The 26,742-nt window shown below is 43.7% G+C and overlaps 1 protein-coding gene across 1 annotated transcript in view; it reads right to left on the bottom strand.

Annotated features, from left to right (window-relative positions):
* Window positions 1-22,006, bottom strand: part of IRAG1 (inositol 1,4,5-triphosphate receptor associated 1) — a 150,481-nt gene extending 128,475 nt beyond the window's left edge. The window contains 1 exon segment of the mRNA XM_023737217.1: window positions 21,940-22,006. Within this exon segment, the coding sequence (XP_023592985.1) occupies window positions 21,940-22,006 (67 nt within the window).
* Between the last annotated feature and the right edge of the window lie 4,736 nt (window positions 22,007-26,742).

The following is a 26,742-nucleotide window of genomic DNA, read 5'->3' on the forward strand; positions in this document are numbered from 1 at the left end:
TTTTGAAATGGTGTATCTTTGGCTATGTGTATTTTCACCAAAAAAAAAAAAGGTTGAGAAGTTAGAGGGTTGATATGTTGTGGGGTTGTTAACCAACTTCATAAAACAACATGTGTACTACTGTTTCACGAGAAACTATTTGTTCTGTAAGCCTTCACCTGAAGTACAATTTAAAAAAAATAAAATTAAAAAAACACATCTACTAATAAAAAAAGAATAATATATCCTGCAAAACTCTCATTCAAATATGATGGTGAAATTAGGTCATTTCCAGATAAATAGAAATTAAGGGACTATCTAAAAACCAAACCAAACTTACAAGACTTATTAAAGACAGTCCCTCGATCTAAGAACAAACAACATCAGACCACAGGCTGAATATAGGACACAGGATTGTACTAGCCAGATACCAACCTAGGAAATGAACTCTTAAGGACAATGCAAAACCAAAAGAATTACAACAGGGAACCAAAGAGGTTAATCTGTAAATGACAACAGCATCAGAACAATAAAAGAGGGAATAAACAGTGTAGGTATAGAACCTTCTAATGGAGAGGAAGGCAAGGCAATACCAAGTAATCATAGACTGGTTCAAATCTAGGAAGATAAGGGTAAATTTCAAGGTAACCACAAAGAAAGTTAACAAACCTACTCATCAAAATAAAAGAAAAACATAAAGTCTCAGTAAGAACAAAACCTACAAAAACAAAAGAAATGAAAAAAAAATCCACAAACCAAAGGAACTCAGCACAGGAGAGTAAGAGGAACAAAGAAAACGTCAGCAGCACAAAAAAAAAAAAAAAGCACCACAAAATGCAATCCCACTCCTAGGAATATATCCTAGAGAAAAAACAGCCATCACACTAATAGACATATGCATACCCACATTCATTGCAGCACTGTTCACAACAGCAAAAAGATGGAAATAACCTAGATGCCTATCAACAGATGAATGGATAAAAAAAACTATGGTACATACACACAATGGAGTATTATGCAAAGATAAAGAACAATGATGAATCTGTGAAACATCTCAGAACGTGGATGAAACTGGAGGACATTATGCTGAGTGAAATAAGTCAATTACAAAACGACTAATATCATATGAGATCTCTACTGTAAAAACTCATGAAAAAGTTTACACACAAAAAGAAACAATCTTTGTTGGTTACGAGGGATGGGAGGGTGGGGCGGGGGGGAATACTAAATAGACAATAGACAAGTGGTAACTTTGGTGAAGGGTAAGACAGTACACAGTATTGGTGAAGCCAGCACAACTTGTACAAGGAAAGGTCATGGAAGCGCCATAGACACTTCCAAACTCCCTAAGGGACTGAATTGCTGGGCAGAGGGCTGTGGGGACCATGGTCTCAGGAAACATCTAGTTCAATTGGCATAGCACAGTTTATAAAGAAAATGTTCTACATTCTTCCTTGGTGAGTAGCGTCTGGGGTCTTAAAAGCCTGTGAGCAGCCATCTAAGATACTCCACTGGTCTCACCCCTTTGGTAGCAAGGGAGAATGAAGAAAACAAGATACAAGTGAAATATTAGTCCAAAGGACTAATGGACCACAGCTACCATGGCCTCCATCAGACTGAGTTCAGTGCAGCTAGATGGTGCCCGGCTACCACCACTGACTGCTCTGACCGGGATCACAATAGAGGGTCCTGGACAGAGCTGGAAGAGAAGGTAGAACAAAATTCTAACTCACAAAAAGAAGACCAGATTTACTGGCCTGATAGACTGGAGAAACCCTGAAAGTATGGCTCCCGGAAACCCTTCTAGCTCAGTGGTGAAGTCACTCCTGAAGTTCACCATTCAGCTGGGGATTGGACAGCCTCATAAAACAAAACAGGACTAATGAGGCACAGCAGTCCAGGGACAAGGACTAGAAGGCAGGAGGGGACAGGAAAGCTGGTGATAGGGAACCCAAGGTTGAGAAAGGACAGTGTTGACATGTCGTGGGTTTGTTAACCATTGTCATAGGGCAATACGTGTACTAACCGTTTAATGAGAAACTATTTGTTCTGCAAACCTTCATCTAAGGTACAAAAAAAAAGAATCATCTGTGTGAGATCAAATTGACAACAGCAACTCAAAAGGTTTGATGGGAAGCCTAGGGGGCAGTGAATTGAAGATAATGGTGATGGAATAATTTGGAAAAGGATAGTGAGAATAGCAGCACAACTGGAATAATGTAATCGATGTCACTGAATTGTACATGTAGAAACTTTCAAAATGGTGTAACTATGGCTATGTATATTTTCACCAAAAAAAATGTCATCCAAGGTCGAGAAGGGAGAGTGTTGACATGTTGTGGGGTTATTAACCAATGTCATAAAACAATATGTGTACTGACTGTTTAATGAGAAACTATTTGTTCTGTAAACCTTCATCTAAAGTACAATAAAAACATTTAAAAAAAAAGAAGTGACTGTTCCCTCCACTGGGCCTGTTCCTTGCCCAACTCAACCAACTTTGAAAAGGAAAGGCCAGGGAATTTTCTGGATGTCTCTTGCTCTGATCCCTCCTCTCCTAACTCCAGACTTAGCCAGAGTCCAAACTGCTCAATATTCCTGAAGTGGCCTTGAGTCACATCGTAAGGTGGTGGTTCATTCCCTCATATTAGTTCAGGAAGGATTCTCTTTGGAGAAGTTGGTGCTGGGGTGCTTTGGGCCAGCCTTGGGGTAGGAAGGGGGTAGGGCACTGGTCTGCAGATCCTGGGCAGTCTGAACCAGAGCTGTGCTGGGAATGGGCCCCCTAAAAGTCTCCCTGGCTGTCCACCATTTGGAGGAACAGTGAATTTGTGTGTGAAGTTCAGGCTCCAAAAATAGCAGTCAAAGCATCTAAAATTGCCTTCCACCCTGGGCTAGGCTGGTCCCCTGGGAACATTAACATTTTTTAAACATCCTGTTCACCCAGAGTGCCTTATATCAAACACCAGTTAGAATCTGGGCAACTGTTACACTCCTGGTTCCTCCACTCCTGCCCAGTCCTCTCTACTCTGCATTGCATGCACTGGTCCCCAAACAGGAAACGCTGAAGATTTATGCCTGCCACTTGCTGTTACCAAGTAGAAGACCTTTAACCCAGCACACAGATTGGAAGGGCATAAAGGACCCCTTGAAGAAGTGACTGGAGTAGCGCTCTATCATCAAGTCGTCACTCAATTCCCAAAAATGAAGACTGGGTACCCTTAGCTTCTGACAGACTGCAGATGCCAAAGGCAGCCATTCCCATAGCAGCTTGTCTTTCTCTGATAAAATTATTTAGGGGTCCTAGGGAATTTTATCACCATGAAAACTTGTGACTCCAAGCATACCTCAGTGCTTTTGTACTGTCTGTGGTCTATGTGTGGAATGTCCGTTACTCCCTCTTCCCTTCCTGACAAATGCTTTCATCTGTGATGGTTTCCCAACGGTAGGGAAGCTGTGGTGGTCATTAAGTTTGTCAGCAGTGAATGCTTTTGAATGACCACCTTTTTCCAGGTGGCACCCCCCCATGTCTAGAGAGTCATGCCTCCCCTCCTTTCCCCCTCCCCCATTAACCATGATTCCCAATTGCCATGGGACAGGAGTGATACAGGGAATGAGGTCATCTCGTCTGCCTCATGGAGACTGACCTCTAATCTTCTAACAATTAAGTGGTCAGGGTCTATAACCCCTTCCCAGGCTTTCTGCTTTAAATTCAGTTTAGGTGTCTCTGAGCTTGAAGAAAAGTGATTTGATCTGTATGATCATGTGCTTTAGTTCCGGTTTTTCTCAGCTGTGACTGGCTTTCTTAGTGGTTCTACTTTGCTAGTGCAGCACAGAACAGAGAAAGTGATAGATGGGTGAAGAGGGAGGATAGGTCAGTCTAAGCCTTTGTTTCTTCCTCTGTAAAAGGGAGGTAATAGTTTCTGCCTCACAGTGGTTGTGATGATGAAATGAAATGTGTAAACTACATGACACAGAGTTGGTGCTTTTGGACATCTGCTGTTTTTGACCACTTGGTACCCAGTCCCTCTTCTTCTGCTAACAGAAGCATCTTCATTGTCCTTGTGCTTGGTGGGAGGGGGTTGACCCCAGTGGGAGTGGGCCAATCAGAACACCCCATGCCCCTGGCTCTGGTCATTAATTGATGAATGGACACATGACTCATACTAGGCCAATAAATTCAATTTGGGGGCTTCTGTTGGAACTACTGGGGAAGTTCTTGCTGATGGGGTTGTTTCAAAGATAGGATGTAAGCTGGGAACTGTAAGTACCACTGTGCCACCATAAGGCAGAGGCTACCTGAGAATAGGCTGAATACGAAGGACAGCTGAGAGCTAGAGGGAATGAGCCTTGATAACATCATTTGAGCCCTGTGTGTCATGACACTACTACTGCCCCTAAACTTCTCAATTATGTGATCCAGGACATTCTGATTTTTGTTTAATCTAATTTGAGTCAGTTTCTGTTCCATGCAAAAAGAATCCTGGCTAATGAAAACCTGAACAGATTTGGTTTAAGCTACCCCTTTCCCGTGGCCATTGCTCTGGTCACCACCCGTTGCCATGGAGTTGACCCCAACTCATGGCAACCCCGTGAGTGTCAGAGTAGAACTCTGCTCCATAGGGTTTTCAATGGCTGATTTTTCAGAAGAGATTGTCAGGGCTTTCTTCTGAGGCACCTCTGGGTTGACTCGAACCTCCAACCCTTTGGTTAGCAGCTGAAGGTATTAACTGTTTATACCACCCAGGGACTCCTATTGCTCTGGTCAGGCCCTCCTTAACGCCTGCAGAGACATGACACAGCTCCTCTCCCTGTCTCAGTCTCTCTCCCTTCAATCCATCTTCCACCACACTGATCTTTCTCAAATACAGGTTTAATTGTGTTATTCCTCAGCTTAGAAGCCTCCTTGACTCCCCACTGCCTGGAGAGCAAGTCCTGTCTCCTCAGCTCAGCCTTCAAAGCCCTCCACAATCGGACCCTAATTCCCTTCTATGCTTCTGTTTCATGACTCTCCCCTGGCTCTGTGCATACTGTGCTCCAAACGTGTCAATTCATTCCCCATTCTGAAATGCTCCTTCACTCTCTTACCCCTGTGCCTTTCCCTGGAAAACATTCCCCTTCTTCCTTACCTGCCCAAATCTCATCTGCTCAACTATCTTCCCTTCCAAGAAGCCTTCACAGATGGCCCCAGACAGAATGAATCTCTCCCTTCCCTGGATTTACTCCTTTGTTATAGAAAGTACCCGTCAGGCTGTCTTACAGGAGAATAAGTTATATATATATTTTGAGAGCAGGAAGCATGTCTTACTCATTTCTGATCCTGTTTGGGCCCTTGCACAAGCTTTGTCCATCACGTTTGTTGTTGTGTTAGCTGCCATCAAGTTGGCCTCCAACTCATGGTGACCTCAGGCACTACAGAACAAAATGCTGCCTAGTCTTGCGCATGATCAGCTGTTGATCAGACCGTTGTGATGCATAGGGTTTTCACTGGCTAATTTTAGAAAGTAGACATCCAGGCCTTTCTTCCTACTTCACCTTAATCTCAAAGCTCCCCTGAAACCTGTTCAGCATCATAGCAACACACAAGCTTCCAAAGACAGACGGGTGGTGGCTGCACATGAGGTGTACTGGCTGGGAATAGAACCCCAGTATCCTGCATGGAATGCAAAAATTCTACCACTGAACTACTACTGCCCCTATTTGCCCATCATAGGCCCTGGCTAAAATTGTTGACCTTAGCTTCCAGCTGACAAACTGAATCCTTTTTCCCCTCCCCTCAACCATGCTCTGGAGAAGAGATTCTAAACTCTGGGTCACATTTCCTCTTCACCAGGAAGCCTCTTACACTTGCCACCTCCAATCCTCACCAACATTCTAGATCTGATTGTTGACTTCACCTTGGGAAAGTGCACAGGCTTTTTAAAAGAGAACGATTTCATCTTGATGGTCCTCTCCTGAAGGCAGTCCTTACAGGGTGTTCCCAGTTTTTAATACTAACTCCTTGCTGTTGTTCAGAGTTTTCCAGCAACTAAGCTATTTCAGATCCACAATTTAATTTGTTCCTTACAAAAATACTACAAGGCAGGTATCACTTTGTCCATTTTTTAAATGAGGCAGCTGAAATTCAGTGGGACTTGACAAGGTTTCACAGCCTTTAGGGGTGCAGCTGAGACTGACTCCCAACACAGTGCCCTTTCCATGTCACCACAGTGTCCTTCTCTCAAATTGCCTTTCTGTTCAAGGTCTCTTTTAAATAATCACCTTCTGAAATTTATTCTTAGACCCACCATTGTTTAGAAATGTCCCCTGCTAGATGACTGGTCTATGCTGGCACAGACTTCTGCACATAATCTGCCAATTGCCAACTTGCTTATAATCAAAACTCTTTTCGCTGGGGCAGATTCTGCCTGTGCCAAGAAGACTAACTTTTGCTTTTTCTGGGTTTTCTGTGGCCTCTGGAATCCTGGGTTAATGTTGCCTTTTGATGTTGATATGAGGCTAAACCTCAGTGTGTCCCTCGGCTCTCTAAATTTCCTCACTATTCTCTTGTTCATCCTAAGAGGATCTCTTTCTCCTTCTCAGGAGGAAACTTTTCTTTGGACTGAGGAGTTCTCTGACCTCCGTGGAGCAGAAAAGAGGCACAATGACCTCCAGCCAAACACAGTGGAGTTGTGCCCAGCCTGCTCATTGGAAGCTTCCAGTGTTAGTATCCTAGTACCACGTGGGACCAGAAGACTATAAAGAATAAGGCAAGCAATACAGACAACAAATAAGAGTAACAACATTCACTATTCACTAAAGGCTGACCATGTGCCTGATGCTTTAGATGTATTTACTCACTCAGTACCCCAACTCGCTAGTAGGTAGATGTTATTTTGCAGATAAGGAAAACTGGGACTCAATGTCATGCTATGACTAGCTCCAAGGTAACACAGCTCATGGGTAGGTTTTCTCACTTTAGCCCACTGCCTGCATCCCAGATGGCTTTTGGGCCATCCTGACCCACTTGGATCTGCAGGGGCTCTCTAGATGCCATGTGATCCACTCAGGCAAGAATGTTCCTAGACAGCTTTCTGAATGTATGTTCCATAAAACCCTAGTTCTGGGCAATATTCTGAAAGGCTCTGAAAGTACAGGTTTCCACGTTTCAATACACTTGGGGATATCAATTGAGATGGGTTTTTGTCCTATAGGGCTTCTCAGAGCCTTTAAGAAGCAAATGCAGAGTATAGATCTCCAATACCAAAAAAACAAATCCATTGCTGTTGAGTCGATTCTGACTCATAGTGGCCCTATAGGACAGAGTAGAACTGCCCCATAGGGTTTCCAAGGAGTGGCTGGTAGATTCGAACTTCCTACCTTTTGGTTAGAAGCTTAGCTCTGATGAGAAATTATGTGTTTCCCAAACTTATTTGACCAAAGAATGTTTTTTCATGGATATCTCAAAGTATCTTCTTCAAGACACTAGTCTGAGATGCCCTAAGCCCTCTCAGCTTGATGGCTGTCCAGAGGTAGAAGAGCAGAAGCCAGGCTGCCTAGATTCATATCCCAGCCCTGTCACATCATAGGTGTATGACCTTGGGCAAGTTACTTTATCTTTCTGTGCCTCAGTTTCCTCATCTGTAAATGTGGATGGTGATAATAATGTGGATTATATAATATGCATACACTTCTTAGAGCAATGTTTGGTATATAGTTAAGTGACCGATAAATGCTAGTTGGCATTTTTAATCCTCAAGAGCCTTGAAGAAGGGATTTCCCACATTCCCTCAGGAGTATTAGTCTACACTTGGCACTCCTTGTCCCCAGATCCACAGCAGCCTCTAATTTTGTAAAACAACTTGGCAAAAATGGCAATGAGCCAGTTAAAAGATGATCATGGTTCCCTAGGAATAACCCTTCTTAGCTTTGACAGCTGGGAAGACCTCCTTCTACTTCTACTTTGTGTTTTCTCCCTCACAGAAGGGCACACAAGAATCAGAAGACCTAAATTATGAATCCAGCTTACTCATGTACCAATCATATCCCAAGCTTCTTTGTCCACAAAAATGGAATGTAGCAAGACTTTCGTCCAGGGATATGGCACAGAAAGGGTTAGGGCTAGAACCCTAAGTAGGCAGAGGCCTAGGATGGCCACTCTGGCCAAGATAGACAAAGTGGCAGGGAGAAGTCAGCACTAATAACAGGCAGTAAGTGTTTTCTGCCTTTTGTGAAAAGGGAGAGGTTCCTATGCTTGGGTAGTGAATTAGGAAAATTAACACTAACTGCTGCAACAGACAAACTCAAAAAACCTCAATGGTTTGGGATCTACATCTTGCTGACTTAAATCTGGAGCTCATGAAGCCAAACGTGCCTAAGGCCCATGAAAGTCGTAATGCAAATCTGGGCTCAGGGGACAGAGGGAGGGTTTATGCCTCCGATAGTGCATAAAGTTCTGAAACCCAGAGAATTCATGAAAGGGTACACAGATAACATGGCTCCACAGTTCTTTGGGAGGATCAGATGAGATACAATTGGAGAAGGTGCTTTGTGGAGATTAGTTAGCTGTTCAAATCATTTTCCTGGGTCTCTGCAGGTTCTCTAGATCTCCTCCACTTGTGGAGCTCTGAGGTGGTATCCAATCCCTCCTGGAAAACCAACTAATTGCCATTTAGTTGCTTATGACTCATGGTGACCCCATGTGTGTCAGAGTAGAACTGTGCTCCATTTTCAATGGCTGGTTTTTTGGAAGTAGATCAACAGGCCTTTCTTCCAATGCATCTTTGGCTGAACTTGAACCTCCAACCTTGCAGTTAGCAGCCAAGTGTGTTAACTGTTTGCAACACACAGGACTCCCCCAAATTCTGGTACCTGTAAGATTCATCCCTTCCAGGGGACTGAAATTCAGTCCTTTTGTCTGCACCCCTCACCCATGTAGGACATACGCCATCTGCTCCCAAAGCTGGAGAGCTGGGGGGCAGCTGGCCCTGCAGTGTGAGGGAAGAGGGACCAGGCTCCAGCAGCCGCCTTTGTTAGCACCAGATAGGAAACCATCGTTTCTGATCTGAGCTGTAACTGTTTAAAGCATGAGTCAAGCGCCTTGTTAACAAGAAGGAGCATGAATAGGCATTCCCTTTAGCAGTAAATATTTTCTTAAAAACACTGTCTTCCATTGACTATGGACCTGGTGCCAGGTCTAGCTGCCCTAAAGCACTGCATGGGCTTTTAGGAAATGAATAATAGCTGACTCTTCTAACACAACTGTGATCTCCCTCCTTACCACAGACATAGCGTCTGACACAACTGTTGCTCTGGGATGGCCTCATTCATGCAACTACTGGGGTGAATCCCTGGGCCTTGGAGGGTGAGCAGTTAACAGATAAGGACACCAAGGACTCAGAAAGGAGAAATGATTTGCTCAAGGGAACAAAATTAGTTGGAGGCAGAGCCAAGTCTATATCTTGGGACCCACTAATGATATGACTGCTTTATTTCAGCTTGGAAAGGGGCACCAGGGCTGGATGTTGGTAGACTTTCACTGTCTTCAACCTGGGAAGTCGATTTGTTCGTTATTTCATTTGTTCGTTCATTTATTTATTCATTCAATATCTACCAAAAACCTACTGTAAATTTGCCATGGGGCTAGGCAACTCCCAGCTTCCTTTAATACCTTTGTACAAGCCCATATTCATCTAACCTTTTAAAAAAATCTTACAGGTCAAGCCTCCACTTCCTCCTGGCCCAGAAAGCTCCAGCGAGAGTTTCTATTTTGATGGTTTCTGTGCACTTTGCCCCAAGGACAATATAGCTCGGTTCTGCCACCTCAGCTATGTGATCCTGAATGACTAACTTCACAAAACCTGAATTTTCTCACCAGGAAAATGGAGATAATATTATTACCTGTTTTACAGGGTATTGTGAAAAAATGAGATAACATACGCAAAGCGCTTAACACAGTATTTAGCTGGTGCTCAGTAAGGGATAAGATGTTATAATAATAATAAATAATATGTACATTATTATTACTCTTACTGTTGTCATGTGAAACAAGTCTCTGGAGGTTTCAGCTAATGGAACCTTCCTCTCCAGGATTTTGAAAATTCAAGCTTTCTTTGCTCACGTGCCTAGGCATCTTCTGTGTTTTATAAACTTTAGGAGCTATGATTTAGAGACAACTTGCCAAGTACTTCTGGGTCTAATGTGCCAGATTCTGGAGGTCCATCGCTGCATCTTTCTTTCTCTGCTGGACCTAACTTCCTTGAGACTCAGTCTGCCTCTAAGTCAATATGAGGCCCTGTGAATACCAGATCTTCAGGAATGTTGCTATACATGGGGACAGCAGCAAGGAAATAAGGCAGCCCTCTAATGCATAAACTGGTGAAAAACCCACATGCAATGAACATGATTAGTCATCTATGGAAGTTGGCCAAGAATTTTTTTGCTGCTCTTTCCTTGCTTCTCCCCCTTTCATCTTGAAATGTAAATGTGGCTGAAGCGTTGGGAGGCTTGACTGGGATCTCTGGAAAGCAAGACAGGAAGGTAATTATAAGTTAGTGATGATATGCGTTGGAGAGACTTTTGCTCTCAGCATTTTTCCCTTCTCTGGAAGGGACCCCTATATACAGGGGATGGTTCCCCTTGGCCACATCTATGCCCCCATGATCCTGTCCCCTGGTCATGATTGATTGATCCTGACCTAAGCTGGGCCTATCAGATTCTCTCTTCTGAGAACTTGGACAGAATTAAGAGTCACTAGACTCTGGTCAAGCTTGCAGTTGTGCCCTAAAGCTGTGGTATTCATTGTGGAGTATGCATACCCAGGGAATGTGCAAGATGATCCAGTGACATACGGGAAGAAAATTTGAAACTGTCAAATTTTCTTTTTATTAAAAAAGTAGGAACAAAGTAAACTTTCCTTAATGTTTAAGCAGATTAAATGGGGCTCTCATTCAGTCCATATATCAAAAGGTCACCGTCATGTCCCATTCATGAAATGTCCTGAGGGAAGAGCAGGAATTCTACAATGCTAAGCGGCTGATGTAGCACTCTCCTGTATTTATTTGCTTTCAGCGAAGTGGACCTACAGTTTGTATGTGCCCAAGTAAGTGGATTAGTAGAATACATTTATCTAGTTTTAACTAAACCAACCATCATAAAATGGGCATGTGGCTTAAAAAAGCTCCTGCAAAGAAAAGTGGAGTACAGATAGTGCTACTAATGAAACTACAAGCAATGCTCAAAAAATTACTTTGTAAACTGGTGGACAAAATTGAAAACTGAGTATCACGATCCAGTAAGTTCAGCCAAGGATGCCATTCTTCCAGGTCAGGTATTCTGGGCTGGTTTTCCTCTGTCCTTCTTCCCTGCCTGTTCTGCCCCTAGATTCATTCTCTGCTCTGCTCTGCTCTGCTCTGCTCTACCCTGTGCTCCAGGATGATCCAAGATGACACTTATATAAAGTACCACTTGGGCTTCCTTGCTTGCTGATTGAATTTGACCAATGGACCAGCAAAAAGTAGGAGGAGAGAGAGGTTGGGGCATATCCCTCACTGCTCCCTCCTTGCTTCAGCCCTACATTCTCTGGCAGTGACTGTACTACCTACTACCTGTTGCAGTCGAGTCAATTCTGATGGTGCAGGGTAGAACTGCCCCACAGGGTTTCCAAGGCTGTAAATCTTTACAGAAGCAGACTGCCATATCTTTCTCCCACAGAGTGGTGGGTCGGTTCGAATCCCCCTAACCTTTCGGCTAGCAGCCAAGTGCTTAGCCACTGTGTTACCAGGACTCCTTGGCAGTGGCTGTATCCTTCCATAACTACAGCTTATTCTAGGTGAACCCTCTTCCCTGGCTCCAGATCTCACTGGCTTCTGGTAACACTATTTCCTTCTTTTGCCCGTCCCAGCTAGGCTGGTAATGGCCTCCAGATATTGCTAGTTTGGGGGTTCCTCACCATCACTTGTTGGCTCCCACACCTCTGTAAATAGGCCTTTGGTTAAAATCTCTTGAACTGTCTGAGCTGGATTTGGTTCCCTGCTGGGAGCCTGACTGAGAAAGTATCTCTTTGAGCCATGATGGTCATTAAAGCCAGCGATTATCCAAAGTACCAACCCAAGATTTAAAAAAAATAATGAAGCATAATCAATCACATTTCACTCACTAAAGAATATTGTTTTTAGGGGAAGCAAAAAATCATTGACACTGTTAAAAAAAAAAAAACATGATTTTCAAAATATTATTTCATTGTTCTCACTTTAAAAAAAATCTATTTTTATATATTTTAGAAACTAGCATAATAGTACAGTAGCTTATGAGTATGACTTTAAATAAATACATGCAAATTGGAAGCACATGCTAAAAGAATTTTTTTTTAACTTATGAGAGGCATCATCAAAAAAACTCAAAGACCTCTTCTCTAGAGAAAACATGGCAAGTTCCTGTTGTCAAGTCCCCAGCCCTGCCCTGGGTCCTGCCCTTCCTGTCTACTTCTTCCTTTGATTCTCTGAACTACCTTCCAATAAACCTCAATTTTCTCTTAAGTTAGCCAACATAGCTGTCATGGATTGAATTGTGTCCCCCAAAAATATCTGTCAACTTGGCTGGGTCATGATTCCCAGTATTGTATGATTGTATAATCTGATGTGATTTCCTTATGTGTTGTAAACTCAACAACTATGATGAGGTTATATGTGATCTCCTTATGTGTTGTAAATTCTGTCACTGTGATGAGGTTATACTGATGAGGTTTACAAGATTGGATAGTGTCTTAATCCAATCTCTTTTGAGATATAAAAGAGAGTAGTGAGCAGGGACTCATGGGAACCTCATATCACCAAGAACGAAGTACCAGGAGCAGAGTGTGTCCTTTGGACCTGAGGTTTCTGTGCAGAGAAGCTCACAGAACAAGTGAAGATTGATGACATGGACCTTCCTCTAGAGCCGACAGAGAAAGCCTTCCCCTGGAGCTGATGCCCTGAATTTGGACTTGAAGCCTTCCCTTGGAGCCGATGCCCTGAATTTGGACTTGTAGCCTACTGGACTGTGAGAGAATAAATCTCTCTTTGTTAAAGCCATCCACTCATGGTATTTCTGTTAGAGCAGCACTAGATGACTAAGACAATAGGCTTCTGGTACTTGGTAACCGAACAACTTTAACCAATATAGATTAAATCTGATCAATTTCCTGCATGCTCCCTGGAGGCAGGCTAGGTGAACACTACTACCTCCAATTGTAATAACCACAATTTATAGAGCATGTTTCTACAGCAGACAAAGGAGCTCTCAAAGAGAAATGCTCATCTAAACTTTCCAGAGGAGAGAAACCCCTCTTGAGCTCTGGGAAAGTCTTTCTGGTGTGAGCAGGGATGGCCTATCAGGTGACATCCTGGCCTAGGTGAAATAATCCTCAGGACTTTCTACCTTTTGGCCAAAATCTCTGTTCCCAGGCATTCTGATCTTTGGAAAGGTTTATATCCCACCATACATTAGCACATAGACATTCACAAACGTATACTTCAGTCTCTCGTGAGTTTGATTATTGAGAGTCTCTACAGGTACCCTCAACTCCAGCCCACTAACCAGGCTTAAGAATAGCTCCATTCTGGAACATCTCCAGAATGATGCACCTTAGGAAGGTCTTGGCATCCAGTAGGCCAATTGCCCCCTGACAACACTGAGCCTTAACATCATTGCCTTTCAACCTACAGTAGGAATCAATCAGAACTCAGCTGGGGAAATAGGAAAGCTGTCTTAGGTAAGAAGCCCGGAAGGCATTACATTCTTTCTAGAGAGTCAACCCCTAAAGGTTGAAAATATTATGACAGAACAGCACTTAGGGAAACCTGACCATTTGGGATCCCAAAATAGAGGAGTGCCATGTGTTCAATGCTAGACTCCAATAAAATAATTAATATTTACTGAGTGCTTACATGCAAGTATTTTGATACAACAATCCATTTTACCTTCATAACAACCCTTTGAGCAAGTAATATTATTATCATCAGCCCTATTTTATAGCTAAGAGAAGTACGGCAGAGAGAGGTTAGACCATTCCCAAGGTCACACAGTAAGTAGTGGAGGTGGGATGTGAACTCAGGTCATCTGATTTGAAAATCTAAAGTCCCAACCACTACTCTAGCCTACCTCTGAGGCAGACTGGGAGAGCATGGCAACCTCTAGGAACTTTTAGGGCACAAACCTTGGCTAGCCACAAAGAGTGACTCAAGACTCACAACTGTAGGGCGCAGCATTTCTTGCCAATAGAAAGCTCATGATTCTAGACTTATTAATGGAGGAAGTGACTTGTTCATGGACTTCTAAATAGAAAAAAGCCCGAAAAAACCAAACCTGTTGCCATCGAGTCAATTCTGACTCATGGTGACCCTACAGGACAGAGTAGAACTGCCCCATAGGGTTCCCAAGGACTGCCTGGTGGGTTCAAACTGCTGACCTTTTGGTTAGCAGCCATAGCTCTTAACCACTACACCACCAGGGTTTCTTGTTAATTGATAAGGTTATGAGCCTGATAAAGGGTTTCACAAGCTGAAAGAAGACAAAAGAGAGGGGCAAAGTAGAGGAGGCCTAGTGGGGCAGCGGAAGAGCTTGGGGTCTCTGGCCTGAGCAGCAGTGCTGAGGGCCTTCTGAGGGCCTCCTGGGTTCAAACTACAGGAGCATGAACAAAGGGCTAGACATTCTCCTTTGCCCTGCTGCCCAGGTATGTAAGTCACAGGAGATGGAAAGAGATGGAGGTCTGGAATACAACGGTTTTGGGTTTTACTCCCCATTCTCTACTTACTAGTTAATGACCTAACCTCACTGAGTCAGTTTGCTCATAAACATTTCCCTTACGTGGCTACAATATGGATTTAATGAGATAATAGACTTAAAATTCCTGGCTCATAGAACATGCTCAAACAATGGTAGTTCCCTTCCCCTATATTTTCTTGCCTATCTGTACAGTAACCTAGAAGAAAACCCATTTAAACCCATTGCCATAGAGTCAATTCCTACTCATAGCAAACCTGGAAGAAGAGGAGAATTAAGAGATCATTTGCTGCCTGTCTGGAGCTGTAAGGAAAAACTCTTACCAGATACCTCCAGTTGGCTGCTGTTTTGTCTAAGGAAAAACTTCATATCAAACAAGACCCCACCAGGCATCTCAGGATGAGAAAGGGTGATGTTCCATCAAGTGGAAAAGGCAGGAGCTAGGGTGCCCATCCTCACAGGACCCATCTGTGACAGCCCATGCAGCCTCAGTCAGCTCTCCACACTCTCACTAGGGGATGGACTAAGTCTCACCAGGTATGTCACCAGAGGGACCAGCTTTCAACAGGACTTGGACAAGGCCCTTCCTTCAGTATTACAAGGAGGATGATGCTCCTTCTCCATACGTGATTGTTTCCTTCCATGTGAAAGGAGCTCCAAGAGAGTAATACTCTTGGGTTCACCTCAGGGGAATGGCTTACCTGACTCGTGAGTTCTGAGAAATGTTAACAGGAATAGCTCAGCCCTTTTCTCTTCCCTTTGTCTTGGGAATGAGCTGCCTACAGGAAACACACAGTTCCCTCTACTCCTCTCCATGCTCTAAGACTTAAAGGGGCCTGCCTTCATGGGTGAGGGGGAACACCACATAGGGCGGGGAGATAAGTCTGCTCATTTCAATATTAGAAAGTCTACTTGCCTGCCCATATATATCCAGTACTAGCTTTATCAGTCATTAGGATTATATTAGACTCTGAATTCTCAAAAAGTCTCAGAACTTAAGTGACAGAAGGAGGTGTTATTTATTGGGCCTCCTGAAAGACCCCATCAGGCACCAACAGCCAATCTTCTAGAGAATAAGCCCATCACTCTCCTTGGGGCATTAATGGAGGTGAGAATAGGATCATGAATTACGGATGGTCAGAGCCTCAAACCTAGTGCAGAAATCTCTTTGATGGGATCTCTGGAAGGGGGCAGACATGGCCCAGAAATGATAACAACTAAGTTTACTAGGTGCTAAGAACAGACACTGGGCTAAGGGATTTAACCTGTGAAGTAGGTGCTATCATTATCTCTGTTTTACAGGAGAGGAAACCGAGATTCAGAGAGATGAAGTGCAGCTTGAGGTAATACAGCTGGTCAGTGGTGGAGACACAGTCACTCCAGTGCCTGCCCCTTCCACCAGGGCATCATCTCCCCATTGTAGTAATGAGGGAAGAGCTGGCCAGCAATGACCCAATCTCTGGATTCACAATCCAGTGTTCTTTTGACCACACCTGTATGAGCAAACCATGTCAACGGTGTCTTCAGGCTTTCTTCTGAAGAACCAGGAACCCTGGGCTCTCTGGAAACAGCTCCTTGGTTCTCCTATCAGCAGCAGAACTCCCTGTGGCCTCTGTGTGTCCCTTTCTCTGGCAGCCATGATGCCCTCTGTGTACGGCTCATTCTCTCTCATGGGCCCACAGATCACTAACTTTTCCTTGGTTTTGCTGGGATGGCTCAGTTCCCCCCACACCATGCACACTCTGATTTCCCTGTTCATAAAATCCCAATTTCCACCAAGCCAGTGTTTCCTAAACTTGAGTCCTCTGCACACCACCCTCACGACTTTTGTCATGTCTGTGTGCCACCTATACCTTTAATTACTTAATTTTTTTAAAATCTGACTAGTAATGGGCCAAAAAGCCAGGGTTGAAAGCCCAGCTCTGCCATTTACTAGCTTTGTGCTCCTGGGCAAGTTCTTTATTCTCTCTGTGCCTCAATTTTCTCATCTGTATGACAGGGTTAATAGAAAGGTACCTATTTCAGAGATACCTACCTCACAGAGTTGCTGTGAGTACTAAATGAAATACTGCAGGTAAAGCATTAGACAGCACCTTGCATATCAGCACTCAGTAAGGCTTAGGTACTATTGTCATTACATTTATTTAAAAGGGAAACTTTATAGCTCTACCGTAAATGGAAAAATCAGTACCACTTGCCACAAATAGAGTTATTATAAAAATAAATGAAACGAAAACAGTTATTAAATTCTAGCTGTTGCCTGCCAAGGGCTCCATGCCCAAGGCCTGCTCTCGTTTTGTCAAAAAGGGAGACAAGCAAGTGTCAGAAAGCTGCTAAAGACACACTCGGCACAAACTAAGGTAACCAACTCATCTCGGTTTGCCCAGGACCGCCCAGTTTTAGCACCGGAGTCCTGTGGCACTCCTCATTCCCAGGGAAACCAGCACAGTTGTCATCCTACTTCACATGGAAGCTTTCTCTTTGGTCAGAAAGGACTGAAAAGAATTTAAAAGGAGAATAACGTTCTCATGATATGATTTCATGTGCTTAAGGCAGAGTTAGTATTGTACTTAAAATCATCTTGCAGAATAAGCTCACATCTTGGGAAACATCTCACAAGCCCAGCTCTGACAGCTGAGCTTTCAAACACCATAAATATATGGAAAAGCCATCCGTGGTGTGTGCCACTGAGAGAGTTCTCGGAAAAAAATTTGCAGATGACCACCAAAAGGAGCAATGAGTAAACTGTATTATGACTAAAACGATTCTATATTACATTACCATTGAAAAAAATCATAATTTTGAAGTATATTTCATGATATGTAAAAGGATGGCGCAGGACTGGGCAGTGTTTTGTTGTGTTGCATATAGGGTTACTGTGAGTCAGAACCAACTCGAAGGCACTTAACAACAACAAAAGGATCCTGATAGAATTTTCAGTTAAAAAAAAAAAAGCAGACTATAAAATCATAGCATAATAAGACTCTAGTTTTATAAAATATAGAGAAATACAAAGACAAGAAAGAAACATACCATAATATCAACAATACTTATCTCTGAGTGATGGAATTATGTAGGAATTTTTATTTCTTTATATTTACTTCTGTATTTTCTTATTTATATTCATTTCTATATTTTCCAAGAAATTTTAACAAGAAATGTACATTGCTTTTATTACCAGAATAAAGTGAGTAAAAATTATAAATTAAAAATTAATAGGAAACTTTCACACCAATGTTCATTGCAGCATTGTTTCCAATAGCCAAAGGTGGAAACAACCTAAAGGTCCATGAACAGACAAATGAATAAACCAAATGTAGTATATACATACAGTGGAATTTTATTCTACCATAAAAAGAAATGAAGTTTTGATACATGCTGAATGGATGAACCTTGAAAACATTATGCTAAGTGAAATAAGCCAGACACAAAAGGACAAATATTATGTGATCCCATTTACATGAGATATCTAGAATAGACAAAGGCACAGAGACAGAAAGTACACTGGTGGTTACCATGGGCTGGGGGAGGAGGAGAATGAGGAGTTAGTGTTTAATAGGAACAAAGTTTCTGTTTGAGGTGATGAAACAGTATGGAAACAAGTGGTGGTGATGGTTGTACAACACTGTGAGTGTGATTAATGCCACTGGATTATACACTTGAAAATGGTTAAAATGGCAAATTTTGTGTTGTGTATATTTTACCACAAGAAAAACAAAATTAATAGGAAAAAGTAACCAAAGTGGATTAATCTCAGCTTCAGTAAACTGTTTCTTACATGTGGCCAGCTGGGAGGGAAGATTTTCTGACTGGCTGACTGATTCCCACTTTCCTTCTCCCCAGGAGAAGGCCCTGGTGAAGAAGGCACGTGTTGCCCCTGCTAAGACTCTGCGTCTGAAGGACGCATCCAGTGAGGCTGCCTTGGGCTCTTGCCTGAACTCTGGATCTGACCTCTAAGGTCCACGGGACAAACTCAGAATTCTCTTTTCTTGACTTTCCCACCATTTGGACTGTGACCCTTGGACCTGGGTTAGTAACTAGAGGCAGCGTGGCATCTAATATAGTAAACACTAACTTTGAACTGAGGTGGCCAGAGATGGAACACACACTTACCAGCTGTATGCCTTTGGGCATGTTGCCTCACCTCATTGAGCAGCTGTGTCCTCATCTCTAACCACACCAAACCTGTTGCCATCGAGTCAATTCCAACTCATAGCGACCCTATAGGACAGAGGAGAACTACCCCATAGGGTTTCCAAGGAGCAGCTGGTGGATTCAAACAGCTGACCTTTTGGTTAGCTGCTGAGGTCTTAACCAGTGTGCCACCAAGGCTCCTTATCTCTAACATGAGGATTAAATTAAATAACGCATCTAGCACAGATCCTGGTTCAAGGTAGGAGCTCAATTAGTATTAATTTCCTTTCCTTTTACATGTACTGCATACACTACATGCATGTACATTACATACACATATGCATATATACATTACATGCATATTACATATATGTATATTTTAGATACACTACATGAGAACCACTTCTCCATCTCTCTCCCCTGACTCAAATAACTCCCCAAGGGGCAGGGGCAGAGTCTGGGAGGACTCCAAGCTCTCTCCTCCCATCTTTCCAGGCCTCTGCTCCTCCTGCTCCCAACAGGATTCCTCTGCTGACTGCCAAACCACAGAGAGGACAGCTGAGGGGCAGCCCAGTGACTCTGTGGGCCTACCCAGGAGAAGCAGTGGGGTGGGGACGGGATGGAGAACTTGAGATCCTCACCTTGAATCCTTTCAAGTCGTACTGGAAGAATCTGATCATCAGATACACATATATAATAAACCCAGGGCCTCGTTTAACCAGAACACATTTTATAAACATCACGTCCATTTATTCATTCAAAATAATCCTGAGCATTTACTGCACTCCCTGCATCATGCTGGGCACTGGACACACATTGAGGAATGAGATGAGGTCCCTGGCCTCCAGGGCTCAGTCTCTACTTGTGCTGGAGTGTGGGGTACATCTATCCATCTCCATTACCAAGGTTTAGAGAAAAGAGGCAGGGATTGTTTGGGAAGCTGAGGATTCCTATTATGTGTGATTCAGACTACCAGGCAAGGAACCTGGCTTCCTCTCACAGCGACTCATGGAACTCTCCATGTTGCAACTGTGAGCCCATTGGCCCTCCTGGGAATTTAGGTTCAAGCAGAAGGTGTTACACACCCCTAACTGTCCTCACCCTAGACGCTATTTAAATTCCCTGCTCTGTCAGTTGGTGGCTGGGTGACTTTGGGCAAGTCATTTAATGTGCCCAAATCCTGGTGTCCTTACCTGTAAAACTGAGCTGAAGATACATCCTTTATAGGATTGCTGTATGGAGCACATCACGTACAGAGAGCCTTAGGCACACAGTGTTGGAACAGTTTGTGTTTCTCCCCACTGTCCTCTCAGAAATGGTACTGACTGGACATGAGCAGAGTCTGGTGGTTAAGGTAAAAGACTCCAAAGATGGGCTACTCGAGGTGAAATGCTAGCTCTTCCTTTCACCAGCTGTGTGACCACTCTGTGCTAAGATGTCCCCATCTACAAATTTGGGTGGTAATAATAATCCTTGTTTTATAGGGTAGTACAGTAGTGAGTGAGTTACTATATATTAAGTGCTTAGAACAATATCTGACACATAGTAAGAACTACATAAGAGTTTGCTTTTTTCCCCCCAGAAAACACGTGTATGGTGACAATTGATCATGTTGTCACAATTAGCACATAGTTATACCTCCTAGATGATTTTAGCGGGTAAGTGTGCAGGAAATTTCTCTTCCAATAAATGCCCAACTTACTACCAAGCACAGAGGAAGGTACAACAGCTGTGAATACAAAAAGTCACCCTTAATACATATGCACACACATACACACACACACACACATATCACTGAACCATGGAACAAACAAACATGACAACTGTATTGTCCGTTTGGTTAAAAATCACAAGATGCTATTCAAGGCAGGCATGTAACCTCACACTCGAAGCTGTGTTGAGGAGCAGGAGCACTGCAGTCAGAGTCATACAGACCTGGGTTCAAGTTCTAGCTTGCTCCTTCTGACCTTAGGCAAGTCATTTAACCTGAGCTTCCTCCTCCTTAAGTGAGAGGTGGGTGTAGCTCTACCTGCCTTACCGCATGTCATAAGGATCAAGGAGCCTCTGCTTTTCTGCCCTGGTTGAGGCAACACAATTCTTAACAGGTCCTGACTCCCTAATTCTCCCCAAGCCTGACAGTCCTAGGCAGCTTCCTCCTTTTTCCTGCAAGAGACTCAGGCAAGCCCTGGGACTGCATTATTTTCCCCAATGAGCTGCCCCAAGAGTGTTAAGAACAGCAGCTGCTGAGCTCTTAGGGGCTGGGGCATTGGCCAGGGGTCCCAGACTCTGTGCTGCTGTTTACTCAAACTTCAGAGCCTCTCTGGGCTTTTACAACTGTTTACTAGGCAGGAGGAAGCAAGACAGCTGGTGCCTCTCTCTGGCCTGTGTCTTCCACGGGCCTTTCATTTGAAGGCCAACCTGAGTGCAGTTCACTCTGGAAAGAGCTTCGACACAGAGCCTCTGAAGGTGAGCAGGGCTTAGGGCACAGGCCAGGGCCAATGCACCCCCTCTAGAGAGCAGGAAAAGGGCACAGGCTGGCAAAGCTGGAGACAGAAGGAGAGATGGGGACAGAAATAAAAATAGGGGCTGCACCCAGAACACAGGACAGGCAGGGGCAGAATCAAGGATGGAGACAAGAATGGGCCGGGACAGGGTTCAAGGTAGCGGGCAGATGGGGACAGAGACAGACACAGAGTGAGCACAGAGAAAGGCTGGGAAAGGGGTAGCAGGCAGTAGGGAGAAAACTAAGTATTCTGGAGACCCCTCTTTTGCCCCAAAGGGGATCACAGGAAAGCTGGGAGTGGGGATCTCCAGTCATAATCCACATTTTCACCCTAACCTGTGCATGCTTCCCAACAGCTAGCAAAAGGAGCATGATTTAGTTAAGACTGACAAGATTCACTTCTCACTTAAAAATTAAAACAGCAGTAATAAAAATACTCCAACTGGAATGCCACCCAACAAAGCCAACTCCCCTGGAAAGTTAAAGTTAAGCACCCCTATCCCAGCACCCTGTACCTTTAAGGAGAAGGGTTCCGTCTGCTTCCCCACTGAAGAGGCAGGTTATTCTCCGATATAGCCAGTACTTACCTAAAACTGAGTTATTCCCCTTTCCTCCTCTGGCCAGCCTCTCTTCACTCTGGGGAGCTTTTACCATTTAAGGTCAATGTTACATCTGGCTCTGGAGCTGAGAAGCCTCTCTCTGGCTGTTGAGCCTCGGCTGCCCGCCTCCTCGAGAGGGGCTGGGACTTAGAGCAGCAAGTTCCTCGGGGAGCCCCCTCTGGTCAGGGGAAGCCAACCTGACTGGCCTCAGGGCTCAGGGGAGGCTGGGCCTTCGATACAGCAACTTGCCCTGAGTCTCTCCCATGGGCACCCATATGGCAGATGGTAGTGCCCATTGGCAGCAGCTCATGCTGATGGTCACTGTCCCTGGCCAGGCGGGGATGAAAAAGACTGCAGATCCAGTTCCCAGCCTGGAATCTCCAGCAAGCATATGTACCTGGACAGGACCCTGGCCCAGTGCCAGGAGAAACTGGGAACATTTCCTGCCCCCAGGGAGCTGGGGTGGGGGTGGGGGGCTGCTCCCACCTTAAACCTTTGGTATTACCAGAGGGAAGGGCCTGGAAGATTCAACTCATCCAAGACCTGGCAGTGGCCCCAGGCACTGCAACTCCTCTCCTCCACTTAACAGTCTGTGGTCTTAACACTGCAGAGCCTCAGTCTCCTCATTTAGATAGTGGAAATAACAGTGATAATACTTAACTCATAGGACTGGTAAAAGGATTAAATGAGATAACACTGAAGTGCGTAGCATTGTGCCAGCATCTCTTCATCTCTTAGGTGCTTCCAGCCGCTGCCCAGACACAGGTGAGGGAGGGCTGCCTCTCTCCTGCCAGTCCACACTCTGTCCATACTTGTTCCTCACCCACCTCAGGTACAGTGCCCACCTGAGACCAAGATCATAGAGCTCCAGGCTCAGGGCAAGCCACATGGGACTCCAGCCACCCTCTGGGGTTAGAGGCTGTACAGAGCAGCCCTGGACAGAGTGCCAGATAAAGTATAGGGTGCCCCGTTAAATTTGAATTTCAAATAAACAATAAATACCTTTTTAGGATAAGTATATTCCATGCAATATTTATGACATAAGAAAAAAAAAAACCCATTGTCACTGAGTCGATTCCAACTCATAGCAACCCTTTGGAGAGAGTAGAACTGCCCCATAGGGTTTCCGAGAAGCAACTGGTGGATTTGAACTGCCAACATTTTGGTTAGCAGCCTGAGGTCTTACCCACTGTGTCACCAGGGCTCCATTTGGGACACACTTATACAAAAAAAAAAAAAAAAAAAAAAGGTTGCATGGGACATACTTGTACCACACTCTAATGTTTACTCAAACGTAAGCTAGAATGCAGGCTTCATGAGGGCAGGGATTTGTATTTGTTTCATTCACTGCTGGGTCCCCAGTACCTAAAAGAGTGCCTGGCACACAGTTGGTACTTAATAAATATCTATTGAATAAATGACCCACTGTACAACTTGGTTTAAAATGGTTCTACATGTAACCTGTTACATATACTCAAAGACCATTGATTCTTAACCGGAGAGCAGGAGAGGCAAAATCACTGCTTGTCATGAGAGATTCTTGAGGGAGTAGAGTGCATGCTGTCTGTTATATTAATAAATACTTGTATTTTTTATAGTTGAAACTTGAGGAGGTTGTCCTAGGTATTAGTCACGCTTTCTCTCAGGTGTCCACACCTATCCGTCTGCTGGCTACAGACAGTCACCGATAAAGCTACATAATGGTAATTAAGAAAATTGCAGTCTAGGGACTAGAAGGAATTTACCAAACTCTTTAGTGTTGTTTCTCCAACTTCAGTGTGCATTAGAATCCAGGAGTACAAAGCTCCCTGGACCCATCTCTCAGAAATTCTAATTCATGAATCTGAAGTGGCAGCTGGGAATCTGCATTTTAATCAAGGACTTCGGATTCTTAGGCAGTAGCTCTGCGGTCGCTACTTTGAGAAATGTTCTCCAAAGGTTGATCTTGAGAAATCAGCAGCAGTTATTATGGGGACAACTGGAAAACAGAGGCTGGAAGAGAACCTAGGGCTATGTGTGCTTGTGAGTGAATATATGTCTTTGTGTGTATATGTGTGTGTGTGTACAAAAAAACCATATATCAAGAACCTACTATCTTCCAAGCACTGTATTAGATGCTTTACATAAAAGCATGTATGTATCCTCAAAAGTGCCTTATATGAATAGAATTATTATACTTTTCCTTCAAAAAGGAAACTGAGGCTCCAAGAGATCAAATGTCCTGCCTGATGTTCCTTCCACAGAAGGTCAGTGCTGCAGCATAGATGTGAATTTAGGTACATTGACAAAGTGCCTCCTCTTCAGCCAGAGTTTACTAAACTGAATTCCATGGATGGCCTTGGGGTGGGATTGGTCTCTGAGCTGTCTGAACTTGTGAGGAAAACACTGTATGATTTTTGTTTCTCTCTGAGAGAGGCACACAACTTTTGTCAGACTCACAAAGGGGTCACCAAAATAATTTTTCTTAAATCACCGAGTTAACACAGAATTTCATTAAAACACATTGTTGGTGGGTGCATAAAACAGAACAAGCTCTATAGAGGACAATTTGGCACTATCAAGATTATAAAGCTCATATCCTTTGACCCAATTCCACTTCTAGGAATTTATTCTACAAACACACTCGCACACTTGGGAAATGACAAATGAACAAGATTACTCATTGCAGGTTTGTTTATAAAAGCAAAAGGATTGGGAACAACATAAATGTCCATCAACTGGGGGCCATAAAAAAGGATGGGGTACAGCCATAACAGTGGATGAGGAAGCACTTTGGGTGCTGATAGGAAAAGCCTCCAAGAAATGTTGTTAAATGAAAAAAGTTAAATAACAGAACAGAGTCTATCAAATGCTACCATTTGAGTGAAAAAAGAAATACACTTTTATATATATACAAATAAGGAGCACTGTGGTGCAGTGGTTAAAGCACTCGTATGCTGATTGAAAGGTCAGAGGTTCGAACCCACCTGTGGCTCCATGGGAGAAAGATGTGGCAGTCTGCTTCCATAAAGACTAAGCCTTGGATGTCATTATGGGGCAGTTCTACTCTGTCTTACACGGTTGCTATAAGTCAGAATTGACTCAGTGACAATGGGTATGTATATAAATATACTTCTATTCATGCATACACACTCACAGATACATATGTGTGTAGGTACAATCTCACTAAAATTAGCACTAGAAATGAATAACATTAACATTAAATGCCTATGGGAAGGGGAATTAAGTGGCTGGGGCAAACACTACCTACTGTAAACTTTCTTATATATTTAAAATTTTGAACCATATGAGTGAGTCATGTGTTTAAATTTACAAATAATAATAAAACAAAAGCAGTGCTGTAAACAGGTTTTGAATCAATTCACCTTCCAGCACTGCTTCCTCCAAGAGTTGAAGTGTGTTGGCATGAGCCTGACTAAAGGTAATTTTTTTTAACTTTTAATTTTGAAATAATTACAGATTCACAGGAAGTTGCAAGAATAGTACAATGAGTTCCATGTACCCTTCACCCAGCTTCGCCCAATAGTAACATATCATATTGCTATAATACAACATCAAAACTAGGAAATTGGCATTGGTATATCACTGTTAACTATGCTACAAATCTTACTCTAAAGGTTATTTCTTAAATATAACCTCCTCACAGCTCATTCATTCATTCATTCAAAAAATGAGCACCTTTAGTGTGCTGGACATAGTGTTGGACAATGCGGATGTGGTAGGGACACCTAAGAACCATCCTCAGACTCGTCCCGACCCTCATGGTACATAGACTAGTGAAGGCAACCTCTTACTCTAGCGGGAATAGCGTCATGGAGGCCTGGGACCTAGTAATGCGCAAAGAGTACTGACCACAGCTCTAAAAAAGGAACCGTGTCCCTTGCTGTCCTGGTCATGGAGCTTCACAGCTTGCCTGAAAGCTAACTTTTAATCCTTAAAAGAGCATGAGCAATTACTCAGGCTATATTTATCCTTGTTCCTGGAGCCACACAGGGATTTGGCCTCGCTGTACCAAAATCTTCGGCTCATCACTCATTCCCATTGGAGACAATCATATGTCCTCAGCAAAAAAGCCATGGGCCCAAGGAGGTTCACTGGCACACAGCTTGGGGAGGCTCTCCTGACAGATCATTTGACCCAAGGCCAGGGAAGAAGTTTAAAAGTCCCAGGAAAAAAGCATATCCTGGGACAAAGGGAAGCGAAGTGAGGAGAAGGAGCTTCCTGCCAAAAACACTGCCAGCTCTGGGATTGATTCCTAGGATGACCTCAGTGGGAGTTTTGACTTCCCTGCCCCTTTTAGACTCAGGGACTTTGGATATGTCCAGCACCAAGTAGGCCCTGGATGAATAAGTGCAAAATTAAATGGCCAAATCAGCAGGAGCTGCATCCAGGCAACAATGACAGCTGTCATTTACTGAGCACAGTGCCCAGCACTGTACTAGCCACTTCACATATATGGTCTCCTTCTGTCCTCACCAAATCTATGTGATGTCGGGCTTCTTACTCCCATGGCATAGATGAGGAAACTAAGTCTTGGACAGGTCAAGGAGCTTGCCATTGTCTCGCAATTTTTAAATCTACGACTGTCTGACTGTAAAGCACTCGGGTGTCTGGTTGAAGATAGCAGACTGGGAATACATGCTAACGCCTCTCCCTCCCATGATTCCACTAAAGTGATAGCAAAGGACTCTTTTAAAAGGAATAAGTCCTTAGACACAAAGAGAATAAGAGGAAACCATGAGTGAACACATTTCTAAAGCTGGCAAAAGGATGGAGGAGTAATACTCATGA

Source organism: Trichechus manatus, unplaced genomic scaffold (genome assembly GCF_000243295.1).
Source record: "Trichechus manatus latirostris isolate Lorelei unplaced genomic scaffold, TriManLat1.0 scaffold00006, whole genome shotgun sequence".
In the NCBI taxonomy this organism is placed as follows: Eukaryota; Metazoa; Chordata; class Mammalia; order Sirenia; family Trichechidae; genus Trichechus; species Trichechus manatus.